General features: G+C 41.9%; 1 protein-coding gene and 1 long non-coding RNA gene across 3 annotated transcripts; one reads left to right on the top strand and one right to left on the bottom strand.

Moving 5' to 3' along the window:
• The first annotated feature begins 3,177 nt into the window (after positions 1–3,177).
• Positions 3,178–5,337, top strand: LOC112894777 (protein MOTHER of FT and TFL1 homolog 2-like). Its single transcript, XM_025962586.1, has 4 exons — positions 3,178–3,402; positions 3,525–3,586; positions 3,712–3,752; positions 5,120–5,337. Exons 1-4 carry the CDS (start codon positions 3,208–3,210, stop codon positions 5,335–5,337), a joined length of 516 nt encoding a protein of 171 aa, XP_025818371.1. The 5' UTR covers positions 3,178–3,207.
• Positions 5,338–10,923: 5,586 nt separating this feature from the next.
• LOC112891406 lies at positions 10,924–14,248 on the bottom strand. 2 transcript variants are annotated; one of them, XR_003228549.1, is made up of 7 exons: positions 13,432–14,248; positions 12,953–13,261; positions 12,775–12,873; positions 12,092–12,708; positions 11,941–12,021; positions 11,379–11,804; positions 10,924–11,307 (listed from the first exon to the last, which is right to left on the bottom strand). It is a non-coding gene; the product is annotated as an uncharacterized LOC112891406 (long non-coding RNA). The 2 variants fall into 2 exon arrangements; XR_003228550.1 differs by lacking the exon at positions 12,953–13,261.
• Positions 14,249–15,845: the final 1,597 nt, after the last annotated feature.

The following is a 15,845-nucleotide window of genomic DNA, read 5'->3' on the forward strand; positions in this document are numbered from 1 at the left end:
ATCCAGGTATTGTATGCATGTATTGTATTAGCAAGAGTGCACCTGAACAGGTAAAACAAGAATTAAGAATAAGTAATTATGTCTTCGTACCATTGCATACGACATTAGATTTCCCATCTGGCTCACAAAATGTCAGCGACAGAGAGGAGGGTCCTTGCTGGTAAATTTGCAAAGCGTGAACTTAGATCACTCTTGCTGTATGTCAGGTGAAAAGGCAATCTTAGCTTGGTATCCATAACGCTTGGTCAACAACAATAATATGAGCACGTTAGGTCCATTTTCTTTTAAATAAATGTGAGGTCCATTCTCTACCATTAACACACTGAAACTAATGACTATCATAGTCCATTAGTTCACCAGTTTTATGCATATGCTACCTTAGTAGTGAACTGTGCTAGGTGTTCTCAACCTTCCAAGATATGACAGTGCTGAAACAATTTAAGAGGCACTCAATCTTGTTTAATGCCAAGATGATCACAGGTATACTACTAGCTGAATGATATAAAAATGATCCCACACATTCTATTTATTCAGCTCCACATTTCTGAGTGATCATACCTTTGACAGTAATAAGCCAGGCGTCGGTGAAGGGCAAGCAAGTGCATGACGCTGGAATTTAGAGAAACTAGCCTTATCCAGTTGGGACGCGGCAACGCCACGCCTGCAGTTCTAGGGGGTGTTTGGTTCTTGGAGCTTATTTTAAACTCTGTCACATCGAATATTTTAATATTAATTAGAAAGATTAAACATAAACTAATTATAAAACTAACTGTATAAGCGTAGGGCTTATTCATAAGATGAATCTATTTAGCCTAATTAATCTATGATTAGCATATATTTACTGTAACATCACATGGGCTAATCACGGACTAATTAGGTTTAATAGATTTATTTTATCATTAGTCTACGTTTAATACTTCTAATTAGCATATAAATATCCGATATGACGGGATTAATTATTAAATTAAGCCCCCGGAACCGACAACCCCCTGTATCATCACGAGGAACTTAGCTCGTCGATGGATCCCAGACGGACCTAATATATTTTATTTGCTTAGGCCTGCTCCACGTTTTACAGGAAGAAAAATGATTCTTGAGAGCAGGGCCGGGGACAAGGATGAAGGCGTTTCTCCATTTGGGACCAAGATGGGGAACCATTGCTCGGCATGGAATTCCCCATTGGCATTCCTATCTTGGCTTGATCAGATCATTTAACTTCCTTCTGCCCATTCCATTTGATATAATATGCCTCCTTGCCTTTCTTCTCGTCAAGATCTTGCACTTATAAGGTCTCAATTCGTTTATAAATTCTTTCAACTGGGATAAAAGCTTTTCAAGCTAACATAATATAGGATTCTAAAAATGGCCTGTTGAGGGCCGGAGTTATCTTAGTTTCTATGAATCGTATTTTTATTTCTGAGTTTGAGAAACTTCTAATTTATGTAATATCAACTATGTAAGATATTTTGTTTGCTTCTCCTCTCTTAAATCATAAAGCAGTGCTCCTCAAGTAATATAGGATTCCGAGGTAGAAAATTTGATTTATTGGGAAAAGTTTCTGTTCTGGAAAAAATTAATTTTGACTCACAACCAAAACTTTCTTCGAGATAAAAAAAAACTTCCAAATTATGCCTGTTGCAGTAGGAGAAAGATGGGAGATATGGCCAAAACCAGTATTATCGTGGCTGGTGGAGTCATGCTTTGAGGTGACTAGAGGAAGCCTTGCAGGGGAGCACTGGAGTCGGTGTAGAGGCGATGGTGTCAGATGAGGGTAGAGGTGGGACTTGGGCCGGGTCGTGCCGGTTTGGCACGGTCCTCTCGTGCCTCGTGCTATGTCGGATCTAACTGCCAGGCACATGAGGTATGTCGTGCCGTGCCGCAATGGCACGACAATCTTTCTATGTATAGAAAATAAAAAGTTATCTTTTTTTATTGACTCTATTGAACAAAAGTAATATAAATTGATTGATATTAGAACAACTGGTTATACACGTGTCAACGGGCTATTTTCGTGCCGTGCTGGCCAAGCATGGCCTATCGTGCTAGGATCCTAAGCATGCACGGCCCTCGTGTTCGTGTCGTGCCGGCACGGTCCAAAATTTTTCGTATCGTGCCGTGCTCGGATCGTGCTAAAAGACCGTGCCGTAGTCCGTTCAAAAATAGCATGGCAAGTTTCATTACTTTTCTTCCATTCAAATTCCAAAACTACATAGATGGTGGTACACAACTGCACACATCAAGAACAAGCAAGAAACCCACAACGCACCACCCACCAAGCGACTAGAGACAATTAGAAACCTGCTCTAACAAGAAGATATACACCGAAGCTGTCCATTATAAGTATAGCCAAAGGCCAGCTGAAGAAGAAGCGGAAGGTAAAGCAAGACGAAGCCTCCAAGGTCATGTTGCCCAGAACGCCGCCGGCTTCTGTCCGAAAACGGACCGAATTTTCACTCGGCAATACCAAAGGGTTTCACGGGATTGACAACGCCCTCGTCGAAGAAGAAGCGGAAGGGGTAAAGCAAGACGAAGCCTCTAAGGTCACGTTGCCCAGAACGCACCACTGTCAGCGCCGGCGACCGCCAGGCCGAGCTTTACTCAAGAACCTTCTAACCCCATCACCGCACTCCAACCGCCGCGACCAATCAGCTTGACGACCACGAGCAGACCAAGGTGTCGATGAAGATCGAGTGCATATAATAGTTACACTACACTAAAATTACGCGATCTTTACCTGTGACACAGTACAGTGATCAGGGCCGGAGTAGATCGATGGATGTGCAGTGGGTAGATTCATCCAATGTGGACACAGTGCGCACACAACGTACCCAGCTGCGTCCAGATCATCACGGCACACGTGTCGCCGGGGGCCCGGCTCCCCAAGCCGGTACGTGGCGGCCGCGGCAGGCCCCCGCGCTGCGTCGTGCCAATAATCCAAGTCCCATGACACCAAGACGAAGCCCACCGTTTTGTGCCGTCCTCTCGGCCTGCTGCGCGCTGTATGTACATGCTGATCCATCCTGCTCCCGTAGCCGTGTGCGTCACGCGACGGGTCGGAGCGATCGAGTAGTTAACACTGCGACGGCAGCAGCCAGCAGGTCCTCCTCCCGGCCCGTCGTCGAAGCGCGCGCTCGCACACACACTGAGTGACTGAGACTGAGGCAGTGAGGAGGAGCTAGGGGGCCGGCCTCTCGCCGGAGATAATTGATGGCCCGGTTCGTGGATCCGCTGGTGGTGGGGCGGGTGATCGGCGAGGTGGTGGACCTGTTCGTGCCCTCCATCAACATGACCGTCGCGTACGGGCCCAAGGACATCAGCAACGGCTGCCTCCTCAAGCCCTCCGCCACCGCCGCGCCGCCGCTCGTCCGCATCTCCGGCCGCCGCAACGACCTCTACACGCTGGTAGTAGGCGGTTGCCTTTTCTTCCTCACTTCTAGCTAGGATTCATCGTAGCTTGCTAGCTTGTTGCCCGTGCATGCGCCGCGACATATGATAGTATAGATTCATCGTATCATATACTACAGATCATGACGGACCCGGATGCGCCGAGCCCCAGCGACCCCACCATGAGGGAGTACCTCCACTGGTACCTCCGGCAGTCTGATCGATACCCTTTACAATTATTCCACCTACTACTTTGCTTTTGTTCTTGCCACCCGTGCTACTACATCTGCATGGATCCTCCTTGAGAGAAATTTGCTGTATGTGCAGGATAGTGGCTAACATACCAGGGGGAACAGATGCATCAAAAGGTGAGTTTTTAATTATTCTTCAGTTATGTCTTTAAATTTGTCTCTAATTTGAATATACGTGTGCATGCTTGTTTAAAATTGTGGATTTGTGCTTCCTTTCTATGAACATAGATGGACAGCGTGCAGCGTCACTTTGCTAGAGCTCATATTCTTTCAAGCATACCCTTGGCCTGTGCGAACGCGCAGGTTGACGACTACTAGTTACATTAGTTTAGTTGTAGGAGTATATTACCTATCATGGATTATTATTTCATATGACTTTAATTTTTGTCGCTTTAGTTTCCCAAATTCAGCCAATATGCTTGCTTGCAGTTGCATGCATTGCTAATGGCTCTCAAAAAAAAAATTATCCACTTCATTCCGAAGTGTGTTCTCCTTTTGCTCTGACTGACTTATCACCCACAAGTCCATATGAGTTAAGTTACTTTTTCCTAACGTAAATGATTTAAACTTGTTGGGAAATACTTAAACTCGGCGTACATATGACAGGATAATATAAAGAATGCAAATTTTGGATTTTCTTTCTGTAGTTATTTCATGAGTGACCAACAATTTTTTAGTCTTTACCATTTTTCTCGAGTATAGCCGATGGTTTTTGCAAGTATATCTCTTACCTTTCCCGACAGTATTAACGAATTCACGATTACTACATCATTACTAAAAAGATGTATTATCCATGTTATTGTAGATAGATAATATAAAAAATTACATATTGTTGGCCAGTCTCAAGAGAGAAATTACATAATATAAAAAATTAGATATATAGTCTTATATAAAGTGACATACTACTGACATGACCAGAACAAGTCTGGGAAATGGAAAGGAACGCATTGAACCATGCATCCATAATCATTATTTTTTCACACCAGATTATACTTTGCTAGGCCTATGCAAAGCTAGTTCGATCAAAGAAACCGGCCTATGTCATGGGCGCGCCAAGCATCCATGGATGTGTGATCCCCGCATGATACTACTTTCCATATCTAGAAACGGGAAAAGTACAAAACCAACAGATAGGCGCCTTGTTGTTCCGATCCCATCGAGATTTGGGAAGGAATTTCATGGAGTACTGCATTTTCCTTTCTTGCACGCACCGGGGGTCATGTCAGGGTATGTGCCCAGCGCCGGCAACCTGCACGGCACAAACTCTCACGCAGAGCCGCCGTTCGCGCCGCGCGCGAGTTGGCAGCACACTGTGAGGCTGCCGCCGCGCCGCAACGTGGCGCCGCCCGCCAAGCGTTGGCCGGCGAGGTCGGACACGTGTGACGATGACGGCGTGAGCGCGCGCTCTCCATTCTCGCAGTCGCGGCCATGCCGGCACGGCAGGCGGTTTAATCAGTTGCCGACGACCGCGACGTGTGCTGCAGGTGAGGAGGTGGTGGAGTACATGGGCCCGCGGCCGCCGGTGGGGATCCACCGCTACGTGCTGGTGCTGTTCGAGCAGAAGACGCGCGTGCGCGCCGAGGCGCCGGCGGAGCGCGCCAACTTCAACACGCGCGCCTTCGCGGCGGCGCACGAGCTCGGCCTCCCCACCGCCGTCGTCTACTTCAACGCCCAGAAGGAGCCCGCCAACCGCCGCCGCTAGCTATACCTCAACTCCACGGCGCGCCAGCTAGCTATCGCTGATGCGTGAGTGCGTGCGCCGGCCGCCGGTGGTTATATCATAATTACCGCCGGTGAATAAGAGCTTTATTACTGTACCGTTAAGTACCTTATTAACTACCGTGTACTCCCACATTCTCTCTGCGGTTGTTCGTATGTGTATGGCTGTCTGTGTACTTGTGCGCTTGCATGTATATGTAGCATGATGCGTCCTGCAAGTTGCATGTATATGTATTTCATCACTAGCTCACCTCTAGCGATAGCTAGGGATAACTAAGGGTGGTAACAGATCATAACCTTAATTCTCTCTTTGTAATCCAACTCGACCATCCGCACGAGCTATGTGTCATTCTGTCTGAGCACTCAAGCCAGCAGTTGTTAGGGACGCGGATTTTTCGCATGTTCCTGCGACCGCAAGGTCTATCCAGGCCATTGGAACATTTCCGCGCGTTGAGATTCGTGAAAGGAAAAGGAATCTACCGTAAACTAAGCAGCAAGACCTGGCGGAGCGGCAGCATTGAAGCCAGGGGCAAAATGGGTAATGTACCGCGCTGCATTTTGAAATTCTCCTTGGCCACGATTGGGCAGAGAAGCTGTGCATCATGTCTTCTTTCCTCTTCCTGGAAGGGAGAACACGAACTCCATTGCCTACGATGGAGGCGAGATGCGAGAGGTCCAGTTCTAAATCCAATGTCCTCCCGTATGTGCTGGATGAGGTCATGTTCTCGCTGACCTCGCCGGAGCACAGTGCACGGGCACGTGCCGAGCGGCGGCCGTCCCCAACCATCGGCGCCGGGATCCAGGAGGAGTGCGGATGCAACTAAGAAGAAGAAGTGGAAGCCCAAGGAGGGTTTCAGATGGAAACCTCGCCGGAGACGCAGGGCAAAAAGGCAAGCACAAGCCATAAGAATAATCCATGTGCTCTTTATTAGTACATTTGCTCGATTTGCACAGTGATCTTTTTGATAGACGGATGCAAAGGAATGGAGTATGTCGGATATCTCGATACTGTCAAAAGCCCGAGCTTGGCTGGTTCCAACAATTCTCTGCTTCGTCTGGTTTCAACAAACGATCATCCTGACTCTTTTGCATACAATGGTAAGCAAATGTCAGATAATTTTCGAAGGCGCTAGTCTGAATGGAGTATGCTTGGGGTTCAGATAATGTTTCATTGATTTTGCAACTGCGTACTGGAATTAAAAAGAAAACATGCTAAATATGTGGTTTCGGAATACTTTCGTGCGTGCTAAGATCTGCCATGGCATTGGTTAGTACACTGAAAAAAAATCAGTTAAATAAGATGTTCACCAAAGTAGAATTATGAAATGAAAAACTAAAAACCAACTATTGTTGTCTGTGAACCATTCCTCAATTTAAACTAAGTTAATTAATCAATCATGTACAAAACAGAGAGAAGCTTTGGTACAGTTCTTGTATGTTGTGCATCAGAAGGAAATTTCTGATTTGCACTATTCAATTTGCCATCTCCTAGACATATGTCAGACAATGTGTAATGCTCTGAATAGGGGTTTTCTGTTTCATTCTTAGCAGGGATTGGTTGTTATTACCAGCAGCTCCTGTATGGCATGACTTATGGAAATATAACATTTGTCAATGAAGACAGTGAAGACACTGGTTTAGATTCTTGCGATGATCAGGCAGTTGAAGCACCAACACATAACGAAAGGTTGTCTGAAGTAAGTGCAGCTGACATTCAAGGCAACGGGCGAACAGATGGTGATTATATAGAAAGCGAAGATTTTTTGTCAGAACATGTACAGAAACATTTGATAGCTTGTCTTTAGACGGCAGTTGGTGAGCATAATGTAGCAGACCAAGGGAGAAATAGGCTTTCACTAGGAACAATACATGTTAGCACTTAGCACCGCTGAAGATTGTTATACAGTTGCCAATGGTGAGGCAGTGAATCCGGGAGGATGGAAAAAAAGGCTAGTAATTACCTTCATTATTGCCTTGCTACGTATAAACTGTCATTGCACCAGGTTCGTGAATCAGGAAGGATGGAAAAAAATGGCCAGTGAATCAGGGAGGATGGAAAAATACTAGCACCAGAAAATGGTGTAATGTGTAAGCTACTGCTAGGTGTCCCGCGCAAATAGCGTGGGTACCTAGTTTTTTCCAGACGTTTAAATTTTTTTACTTAAAAAGGTTGAATGCAAATAATTCTATTTACTTGTATCTTTGTAATTATTTTGTTCTAATGGTTGTGGTCCAGACACAGGTGCAATCTTTATTTTCTCTTTATTATATTTTGTTGTGTATTTTTGGATAATAATTTAGAAGAAAAATGAATATTTTATATAAAAATAAATTTTTTGTGGTATTTACTGGAAGTAACTAAATATTTACATATTTTATTTTGACATAAATATTACTTTTTAAAAAATATTTGCGATGCACAACTTTTTATTGAGTGTTCCGGTTACTGTGCATGATAAATAAATTGTTCCTAGACTTGTAGAAGAAAATTTAGGTAAGTGGTTCAATATAGATACCACCAGAAGTATAATATACTTTCTTTTCATTATCTTCCAATCACCCCTTGATATAGCCCTACTCTCGTATTATCTTAGGTATATATATCGTCATTATGCTCCTGAGAATCTTTATCCACTATACCATGGTAACCGAAGATGCATCATTGATAGTGCACGCCATTACTTTTGAGCACTGCACATAGCTTGCTATGGACGGACGTGCATGTCAAACATCGATTTTCAAGTTGCTTGGTTCTAGATCTCGCATCATCACTCCACAAAATGGTTGTAACATCTATCATTCCTTCTCTTCTAAAATTTTTTAGCTCTCGACCATCAACAAATGGCAATGCTACATAGCAAAACATCACCATCTCAGTTCTTCTCGTTGTCGCTAGTGGTGATCGCCATGCTTTGGTAACAGAGACAATGCAATCCATGTTAGAGTAATCATAACTTGGTGACAGGACTAAGATTATATCATGGCTATGACATGATTGCACCACCGTGCACTTATTGCTATACCTCTAATTTAATTTTATTAGGCTAGTTACCTATGTATTTTCCATGTTTAGATACTCTTATCTTCTCATCATTTTTCAGATCAAAATCACTTCTTAGCAATATTTCCATTTTCTAATTTTGCAGAGTATGCTACTATTTGGATAAGCTTCTTTATGGTTAACTCAACAATTTTCATTTTGTTTTAATTAATCTGGTAATTTTTCAACCCTCTCGGTGAACGTGATTACTTCTTTTAACACTTTATTTAAAATTCATATAAAAATTAACTACTAGTTTTATTAATTATCATTCTAAATTTAGCTATTTATTAAATATATTTGACATGAAATGTTAGTGAACTTTTGTCCTGTTTATAACTCGAATTTGGGATTTTATTATTTGCATTTGACCTGTACTATCTATTTAATGCTTCTTAATCACTATAAAAGTTAAATACTAATTTTTTCTATATTTAATTTTTGCACTCATCTATTTATTAGTTATATTCGATATGGACTCTTTAATCAACAGCTAATTTTCTTATATTTTTAATTTCGAATTTAGCTATTTTGCTAATAATAACTCTTTCTTATAAAGTGCTAATGCTAAAGCATTTTTTTTATATTTATAATTTCAAGTTTAGCTATTTACTAATTGTATTCGACATGAACTCTTTAGGTAAGTTCTAATTTTCTTCTTTTTCTAATTTGGATAGCTATTTACTAATCATATTCGGCATGGACTCTTTGTTCCTATCGGCGAACATGGGAATTTAACTATTTTGCTAATAGTAACTCTTTTTATCAAGTGCTAATGCTAATGCTAATTTTTTTATTTTTATAATTTTTAATTTAGCTATTTACTAATTGTATTCAATATGGACTCTTTAGTTAAGTTCTAATTTTATTTTTTTCCTAATTTGGATAGCTATTTACTAATAGTATTCGGCATGGACTCTTTGTTCCTGTCTTAATTTTCCTTAATTTTTAAATCTAAAAATAGCTATTATTAATCGTATTGGATACGAACGCTCCTAATTTTTCTTAATTTTTAAACATGAAAATAGATATTTATTTATCGTTTTGGATGTGAGCTCTCCTAATTTTCCTGAATTTTTAAATCCAAAAATAGCTATTTATTAATCGTATTGGATATGGACTCTCCTAATTATCATTAATTTTTTAAATCCGAAAATAGCTATTCATTAATCGTATTGGATATGGACTGTTGAGTTAATCTGGACTGTTAGATCTTCATAAAATCTAACGGCGCAAATTCTTCTCCTTTCTAGATTAAGGTGGAAATTTCTAGACCCTCTTGGCGAACGTGGTGGCTTCCTTTAACACTCTCTTATTAATATAATAGATTATCATTGCAAGGTATACATTGTGTAAGCTATAGGAATCAAATGTTGCTGATCTGCGCAATTTTTTGTTGGTTTTTATACGAACCGATGTGGTGGAGATTCCAGCGACACACATTGCCGCGCGGTGGCCATGGCATGCCTGAGATATGGTACCAACAAATCTGAGATTACGCAATTACAGAACAGAATCCAACAGAGTCGCCTGTATGGGAAGGCACTTGAGGTAGCCAGGAAAGGAAATCAAGAATTTGGTGAATATAAGATTGGGATGAAGTACCTCCATCTAGCTGTGGATGAGATTTAAATATATTGAAGCGCAACAGGATGGTGCATGCTTACAAGGTGGAAACAACGAGAACTGCATACTGGATGGAAATGAAGCTAACTAAGAAAGTGAAGCGGTATCTGCAAATAGGTATGGTGCTTCTGGTTGCTGTACAGCGAAGAGTGACGATGAAGTTATGAGGATCAAAGCACCACCAAAACCACCAATGAAGGGAAGACCTAGAACACAACGTTACCTTGCTTTGAGTGACAAAATTGACAAGAAAAACAAAGCACATAAAAAAACTGGAAATAGTAACTTGACATGGATAACTAGACACTGCAGGAACTGCAAAATGACCCGTCATAATAGGACTGCAAATGAGCCAAATGAGAAGCCACTCATCAGCTTTAGTGACTCAAAGTAGGTACAAGGGACTGCCCAAGAGTTACTTGAAGCATTTTGTATGAGCACACGATGTATGTTAATATCGTTTTATTAGAAGTACTGTATCCATGTAGACAACTGATTGATTCAATTATGTTTTAGTATGGATGCATAACTCGTGCAAGCGCAATGAACGGGAGAAACTAGATGCATGAGCTTAGAGTATGAATTTCACACCATGTGTTGTGTCACTGCTGTACTGCATCCTTAGAGTTTGAATTTCCTATCGTGTGATGTGTGAAGGAAAATCTACGCTGGAACTATTAGTCTGAAAAAATGTCTCGTAAGAATAAAAGAGCTTACACCTTCTGTGGGTCTGGTTAATGATGGTTACCTAAAAGACAAAAACAGTTCGAGCATAGGAAACAAGACTAGTGTAGCAGCATTGTAGAACTGGTGAGATGACCCATAAGAGTAAAAGTGCTTTCATGTTACACCAATGTAGTGTATCAGAATGAAATCCAAGAATTGCTAATAGAACTGGAGAGATGACATCAAATTAAATTGTTTAGAACACACATAAGGTTTACAGCCCACAATCAATAGAAGACACTGTCTTAATAGGGCACACAACCAAACTAAAGGTAAGTTTGTGTGCAGTGGAAACATTGCATATACCCATATGCAGATTATAAAAATGAGCAACAACAAAATACCAAGCTCTAAGTCCAGTGAGATTAACCTCCCAACACAAACTAAACGACACATAACTAAACTTAATAGCATTAGACTAAACTTGGTGTGGATGGGCAGACGGGCGTAGATTCCAAGCACCTCAAACAGATCTTCTGGGAGGTACCCTACATTACCAGCCATTGTAAACATTGTAAACAGCCAATACGGATTCTTTGCACGGGCTTCCGAGAGATTGCTCTACACAAGTAATAAATTAGTGCTGTTACTTCCTGACCCTGCAAGCGAGGAAATATGTACTAGGAACAAACCTCACATGGTTGCTTCAGCTGGAAACAAAGAATTTCACCATCAAATGCCCTTGCATAGTGTACAGCATAAAGTCCGCTGTCAACACTCCACAAAGCAAATATACAACACTGTAGCACTAGTAAGAACATAATAAATTAAGTAAGAAAAGCGTGAGATGTCGGAAAGCACTATCGATTTGCATCTTGGACCCTGGTCTGTTGGGTATTAGAAGGTCCAGTCATCTGGATCAACAGACCACCCATCAAAAAATTGATTAATACAAGCAATGACAGCCCTGTGAAGATCCATTACAGGCTGCTCATGATGCAAATCAAAATTTATTGGGTTTGTCTTCATAAGATTTGGGTCCATGACAGTTATCCTCCTGAACTTCATATCCAAAAGTAACAACTCCACTTGCCAAGGTACTCGACAGGCAACACCAGCTGCATGGATTTACAAGATAAAAAATAATAGAGTATTCTGAACTATCCAGAAATCAATGAAGTGGACTAACCAAAAGAAGAAGCATTTATTTTAAGTAGTTAGTGAACTATCCAGAAATCAATGAAGTGGACTAACACGATAGTGTAAATGGTCACCAATGAAGCTAGCCCTTATCTTCTCAGACCGTAGGTAATCTTCTTGAGCTAACACCGATTGCTGCAGCATACCATTTGTTAGCATGTTTGTAAAGACAATATAAGCTCAAGAATTTGAAGTGGTCACCTACCGCAAAACCGGCAGGAAGGGAATGGCGCCATGGCTTGTGTATTTCACCATACTTGACTTAGTCATATATATTCGTCTGTCCAGATACATCCAAAGCCTCGTGATAGTATCAGAAACATCAACTGAGAAACTTCCAGATAGAACAATGCATGACTTCAACACATACCCACGGATCGATGAAGTCCAAGGTTGATTGTGCAGCATGCCCATTTCAAAGACATAAAAAAATAAGAGCTAGTTGCATAAAACAAGTTCAATTAATAAATTAGTAAAAGGGAGTGATGAGGCGAATACTGCTCCAGTATCTTGTCAGGCATATTTGGTTGTATCAACCATCGGTACACTGTAATCTTGTACGCACGTGCCAGATATTGGTGACCGAAAACTAGCTCAAAATGTGAAAGTGGAAACTTGGAGTGACTAGTAACTATTCTCTTCAATGGCACTAATGAGTCGCTAGGGACTCAACAAAAGGCTATGAATGAAGATAAGAAAAATACACACCAGAGTCTGTGTTTTCTTGCTGGATTGCTTGACTCACCAAAGAGGTGCCTGAACTAATTTCAATATTTTGTTGGTCCCGTGTTGCAGCAGTGTTGTTTGCAGTAAAGGAATCACCTGTGAAATAAACAATTTGTCAATGACTAAAGGTAGGGTTCATTAGAATTGGCAGTTGATTCTGACCTTCGCTTGTGTGCTCTTGTGTCGCCTGTATTCCAAGCTCAGCATTAACAGACGCTTGATCTGGAATTGGTTGGCTGCTACCTTCACCGAAATTTCCATCTATTGACACGAGAACACTAATCAATTAGTTGGCAGGACACTACAAACAACAAAAATAACTTAACAGGACACTACATACTCTAAAAGAGTTCCACCGCTGTCCCACCACTGAAAAAATAGTTTGAGTGTGAATTAACTTTTGGTAACTCCAGGCAAACTTAAAAGAGTTCTAGAACAAACCGCCGTGTTGCCATAACAAATAAATCATAAAAAGCACTATGACAAGAAGGAATTATAAAATACCTGCTACCAACTGACATATGCTAAATGTATATGAACAAAAGTGTTCAACCATAAGTTAAAAAAAAAAAGCAATGGCGAGCTCATGCCTCACTTCTGGATGCAAATGGGAGGACACCTCAGTGCCATCAAGCACAAAAGGTTTGCTCTGCAGAAAACATAGTATATTACAGTCAAACAGTGTCTATTATGTACACATGAGCCTACGAGTAACACCCTAACAACATTGTGAAATTTTTAATTTGTATCTAACTCGACTAAAACTTGGCACATCATAATACATGCGCTGGTAAAATCGACCAACCCAAGAACACTAACCTTAGTGTGCGCCGATGAATCCCTAGATATAGATCCGGATTTGCCCTTTTTCGCCCTTGATAAATCTAAATCCTTCATGCAGCGAGCTAGATCCAAATCCTCCTGATGCACATCATCACTCCCCACAAGGACCCATCACTCCCCACAAGGACCTTGACAGAGATCTTCAAAGCCGAAAACGAGCTCCTGCCCGTCCCCTCCTTCACCCCTTCCTTCGCCATAAAGCTTGCTTCCAGGGGAACAATGGCGAAGCCGAAATGAAGTTCCGCCTGCTGCACTCATCTTTTTTCCTCGTCTAGAACACAACAGCTTCCTGGGGAAGACCGAAAGGGTGTGCACCTTGTCCGCTTCCGAAACTACCGCTCGTCCTAAACGCGGAAACGGGAACAATTAAACAATACAACCGGCCGGGGCAGGGGGTCCACAATCGGCTATGGACGGTGGCGATAGACCTGGCCGCACGTACATGTGAGCAGGCCTTTTCGAGCAGTTTTTGAGTAGATTGAAGTCCCCTCCGTCAAAAACGGATCGATCCATTGTGTCCGCAAGAATGGAGAGCCCCTTCCGCCATGCAATCGATTGCAGACTTGGGTGAAGGTTATCAAATTTGATTGCTGGGGTGTCGACTGGTGGCGCAGGGGCCGGAGGCAGGAAGGAGAAGGCCAGAGAAGGCGGCAACTATGAGCGGCTTGGTCATCCCGACTTGCAACTACAGCCACGACCTGATTGGACTCCGGCGTCCGCTCGGCAAAAGGCCGTGGCTTGGTTGATTGTTTCTGCAGCGGCTTGCAAACGCAGCGGCTCAGGAGAAGGGGCCTCTCCTCGGCTCAGCCTGGCATTGTGCGATTGCGGCGGCTCCGATCGACATGCAGACGAGATCGACTTGTCGTTATCCTGGGCGGTGTCGCACTAGGGCGCGGTGCGGCACCGTCGCAGAGAATTTTTTGCTTAAAATTATACAAGAGTCCGATCCGAAACCATCCCTTAGATTCTGTAGATTAATATTTAAAGCTCTTTACCATACCTAGTAATAACAGCAATTGACGCTTCGAATGTCTGCCATGCGTATTTCAATCTTTATTAGTTTTGCATTTACTCCATTCGTTAATGCTAGATAAATGTCCTGTAGTGGCGGTTTTAAAGCAGGTGCTCTCGCAGGCTGCTAGCCAGTGGAGCTCGCTCTTAAACTAGGAGATCCGGATTCGAGCTCTGCTTCTTTTTAATTCAAAGCGGGAAGGCTGCCTGCCTCTTTCTATCAAAGTTTTTTCTTATAGCGGTTCTAAGAATGATTTGTAATGTTAGTTATACATAAATAAACAACGGTTACACCGAACTTTTATTATATATTGTATTTGATTTCATATTTCTTCCTTACTTATTTCCTCACCTGAACTTTTATATAATCGAACCATGGGAATGATGGAAAGATATTTGTGTGCGGAGAGGAAAACTACCCCGTATGATATGGATAACCGTAGAAGTGTATATCGATGTTATACATAGGAATTTATTGTTTTCCTTTTTTTTCTTTTATAAGCGAATGGCTAAGAGAAAATTTTAGTAGTTCTAGAAGAAATATTCGGCCAATCAGTCTTCAACTCACCCGTGTGTATTTAGACCCCGTTTGATTCTGAAGGGCTAAAGTTTAGCCCTACCACATCGAAGAGATTCTTACCGAGTATTAAATAAAATTTGTTTACAAATTTTTTGCACAGATGGATGCTAATTCGCGAGATGAATTTAATGAGCCTAATGAATCTTGCACACAGTACCATCGGCTAATCATGGATTAATATACCTTATTAGATTCGTCTCCTGAATTAGCCTAGAAGTTTTGCAATCAATTTTATAATTAAAATTTATTTAATGCTTTTAAATAGCGAAATTTTTTTAAATATGATAGGGCTAAAATTTTAGCACTGCGAAACCAAACACCCCGCCAGCACGCCAACACGATGCAAATGGATCGGCTTTTTGTCGTTTTCTGCAGCAAACTTACACTACGAGCCACGCAGAACAACTAGTATGCAATGCAGCAGGTGAGCAAGAGTCCTTACCATCAAGCCAATTTCTAGAGGTGTTAACTTCTAGCGATGATTTCAGGCACATGATCGCATCACATCGTGGCAAATATAGAAAAATCAGGGTTCGTTTCCATATATTGAGCCTAACACAAACAGAATCACCAATCACCAGTCACAAAATTCATCTCTAGATTTGCAGGATGGCAACGGGCACAGGCGCGCTGGATTTTACAGTTCCAAATCCGTGCCTGCGAAAATTATTTACATCTACTAAATATCTCATACCCATAACGGGTATAAAATTTTATCCAAACCCAAACCTTCGGATTAACAGGTGGTCATCCGTGATCGAGAACATTTCTTTGCACTTTGTCATAATAGAAGCTTGTT

This window comes from Panicum hallii, chromosome 5, assembly GCF_002211085.1.
Source record: "Panicum hallii strain FIL2 chromosome 5, PHallii_v3.1, whole genome shotgun sequence".
Taxonomy (NCBI): Eukaryota; Viridiplantae; Streptophyta; class Magnoliopsida; order Poales; family Poaceae; genus Panicum; species Panicum hallii.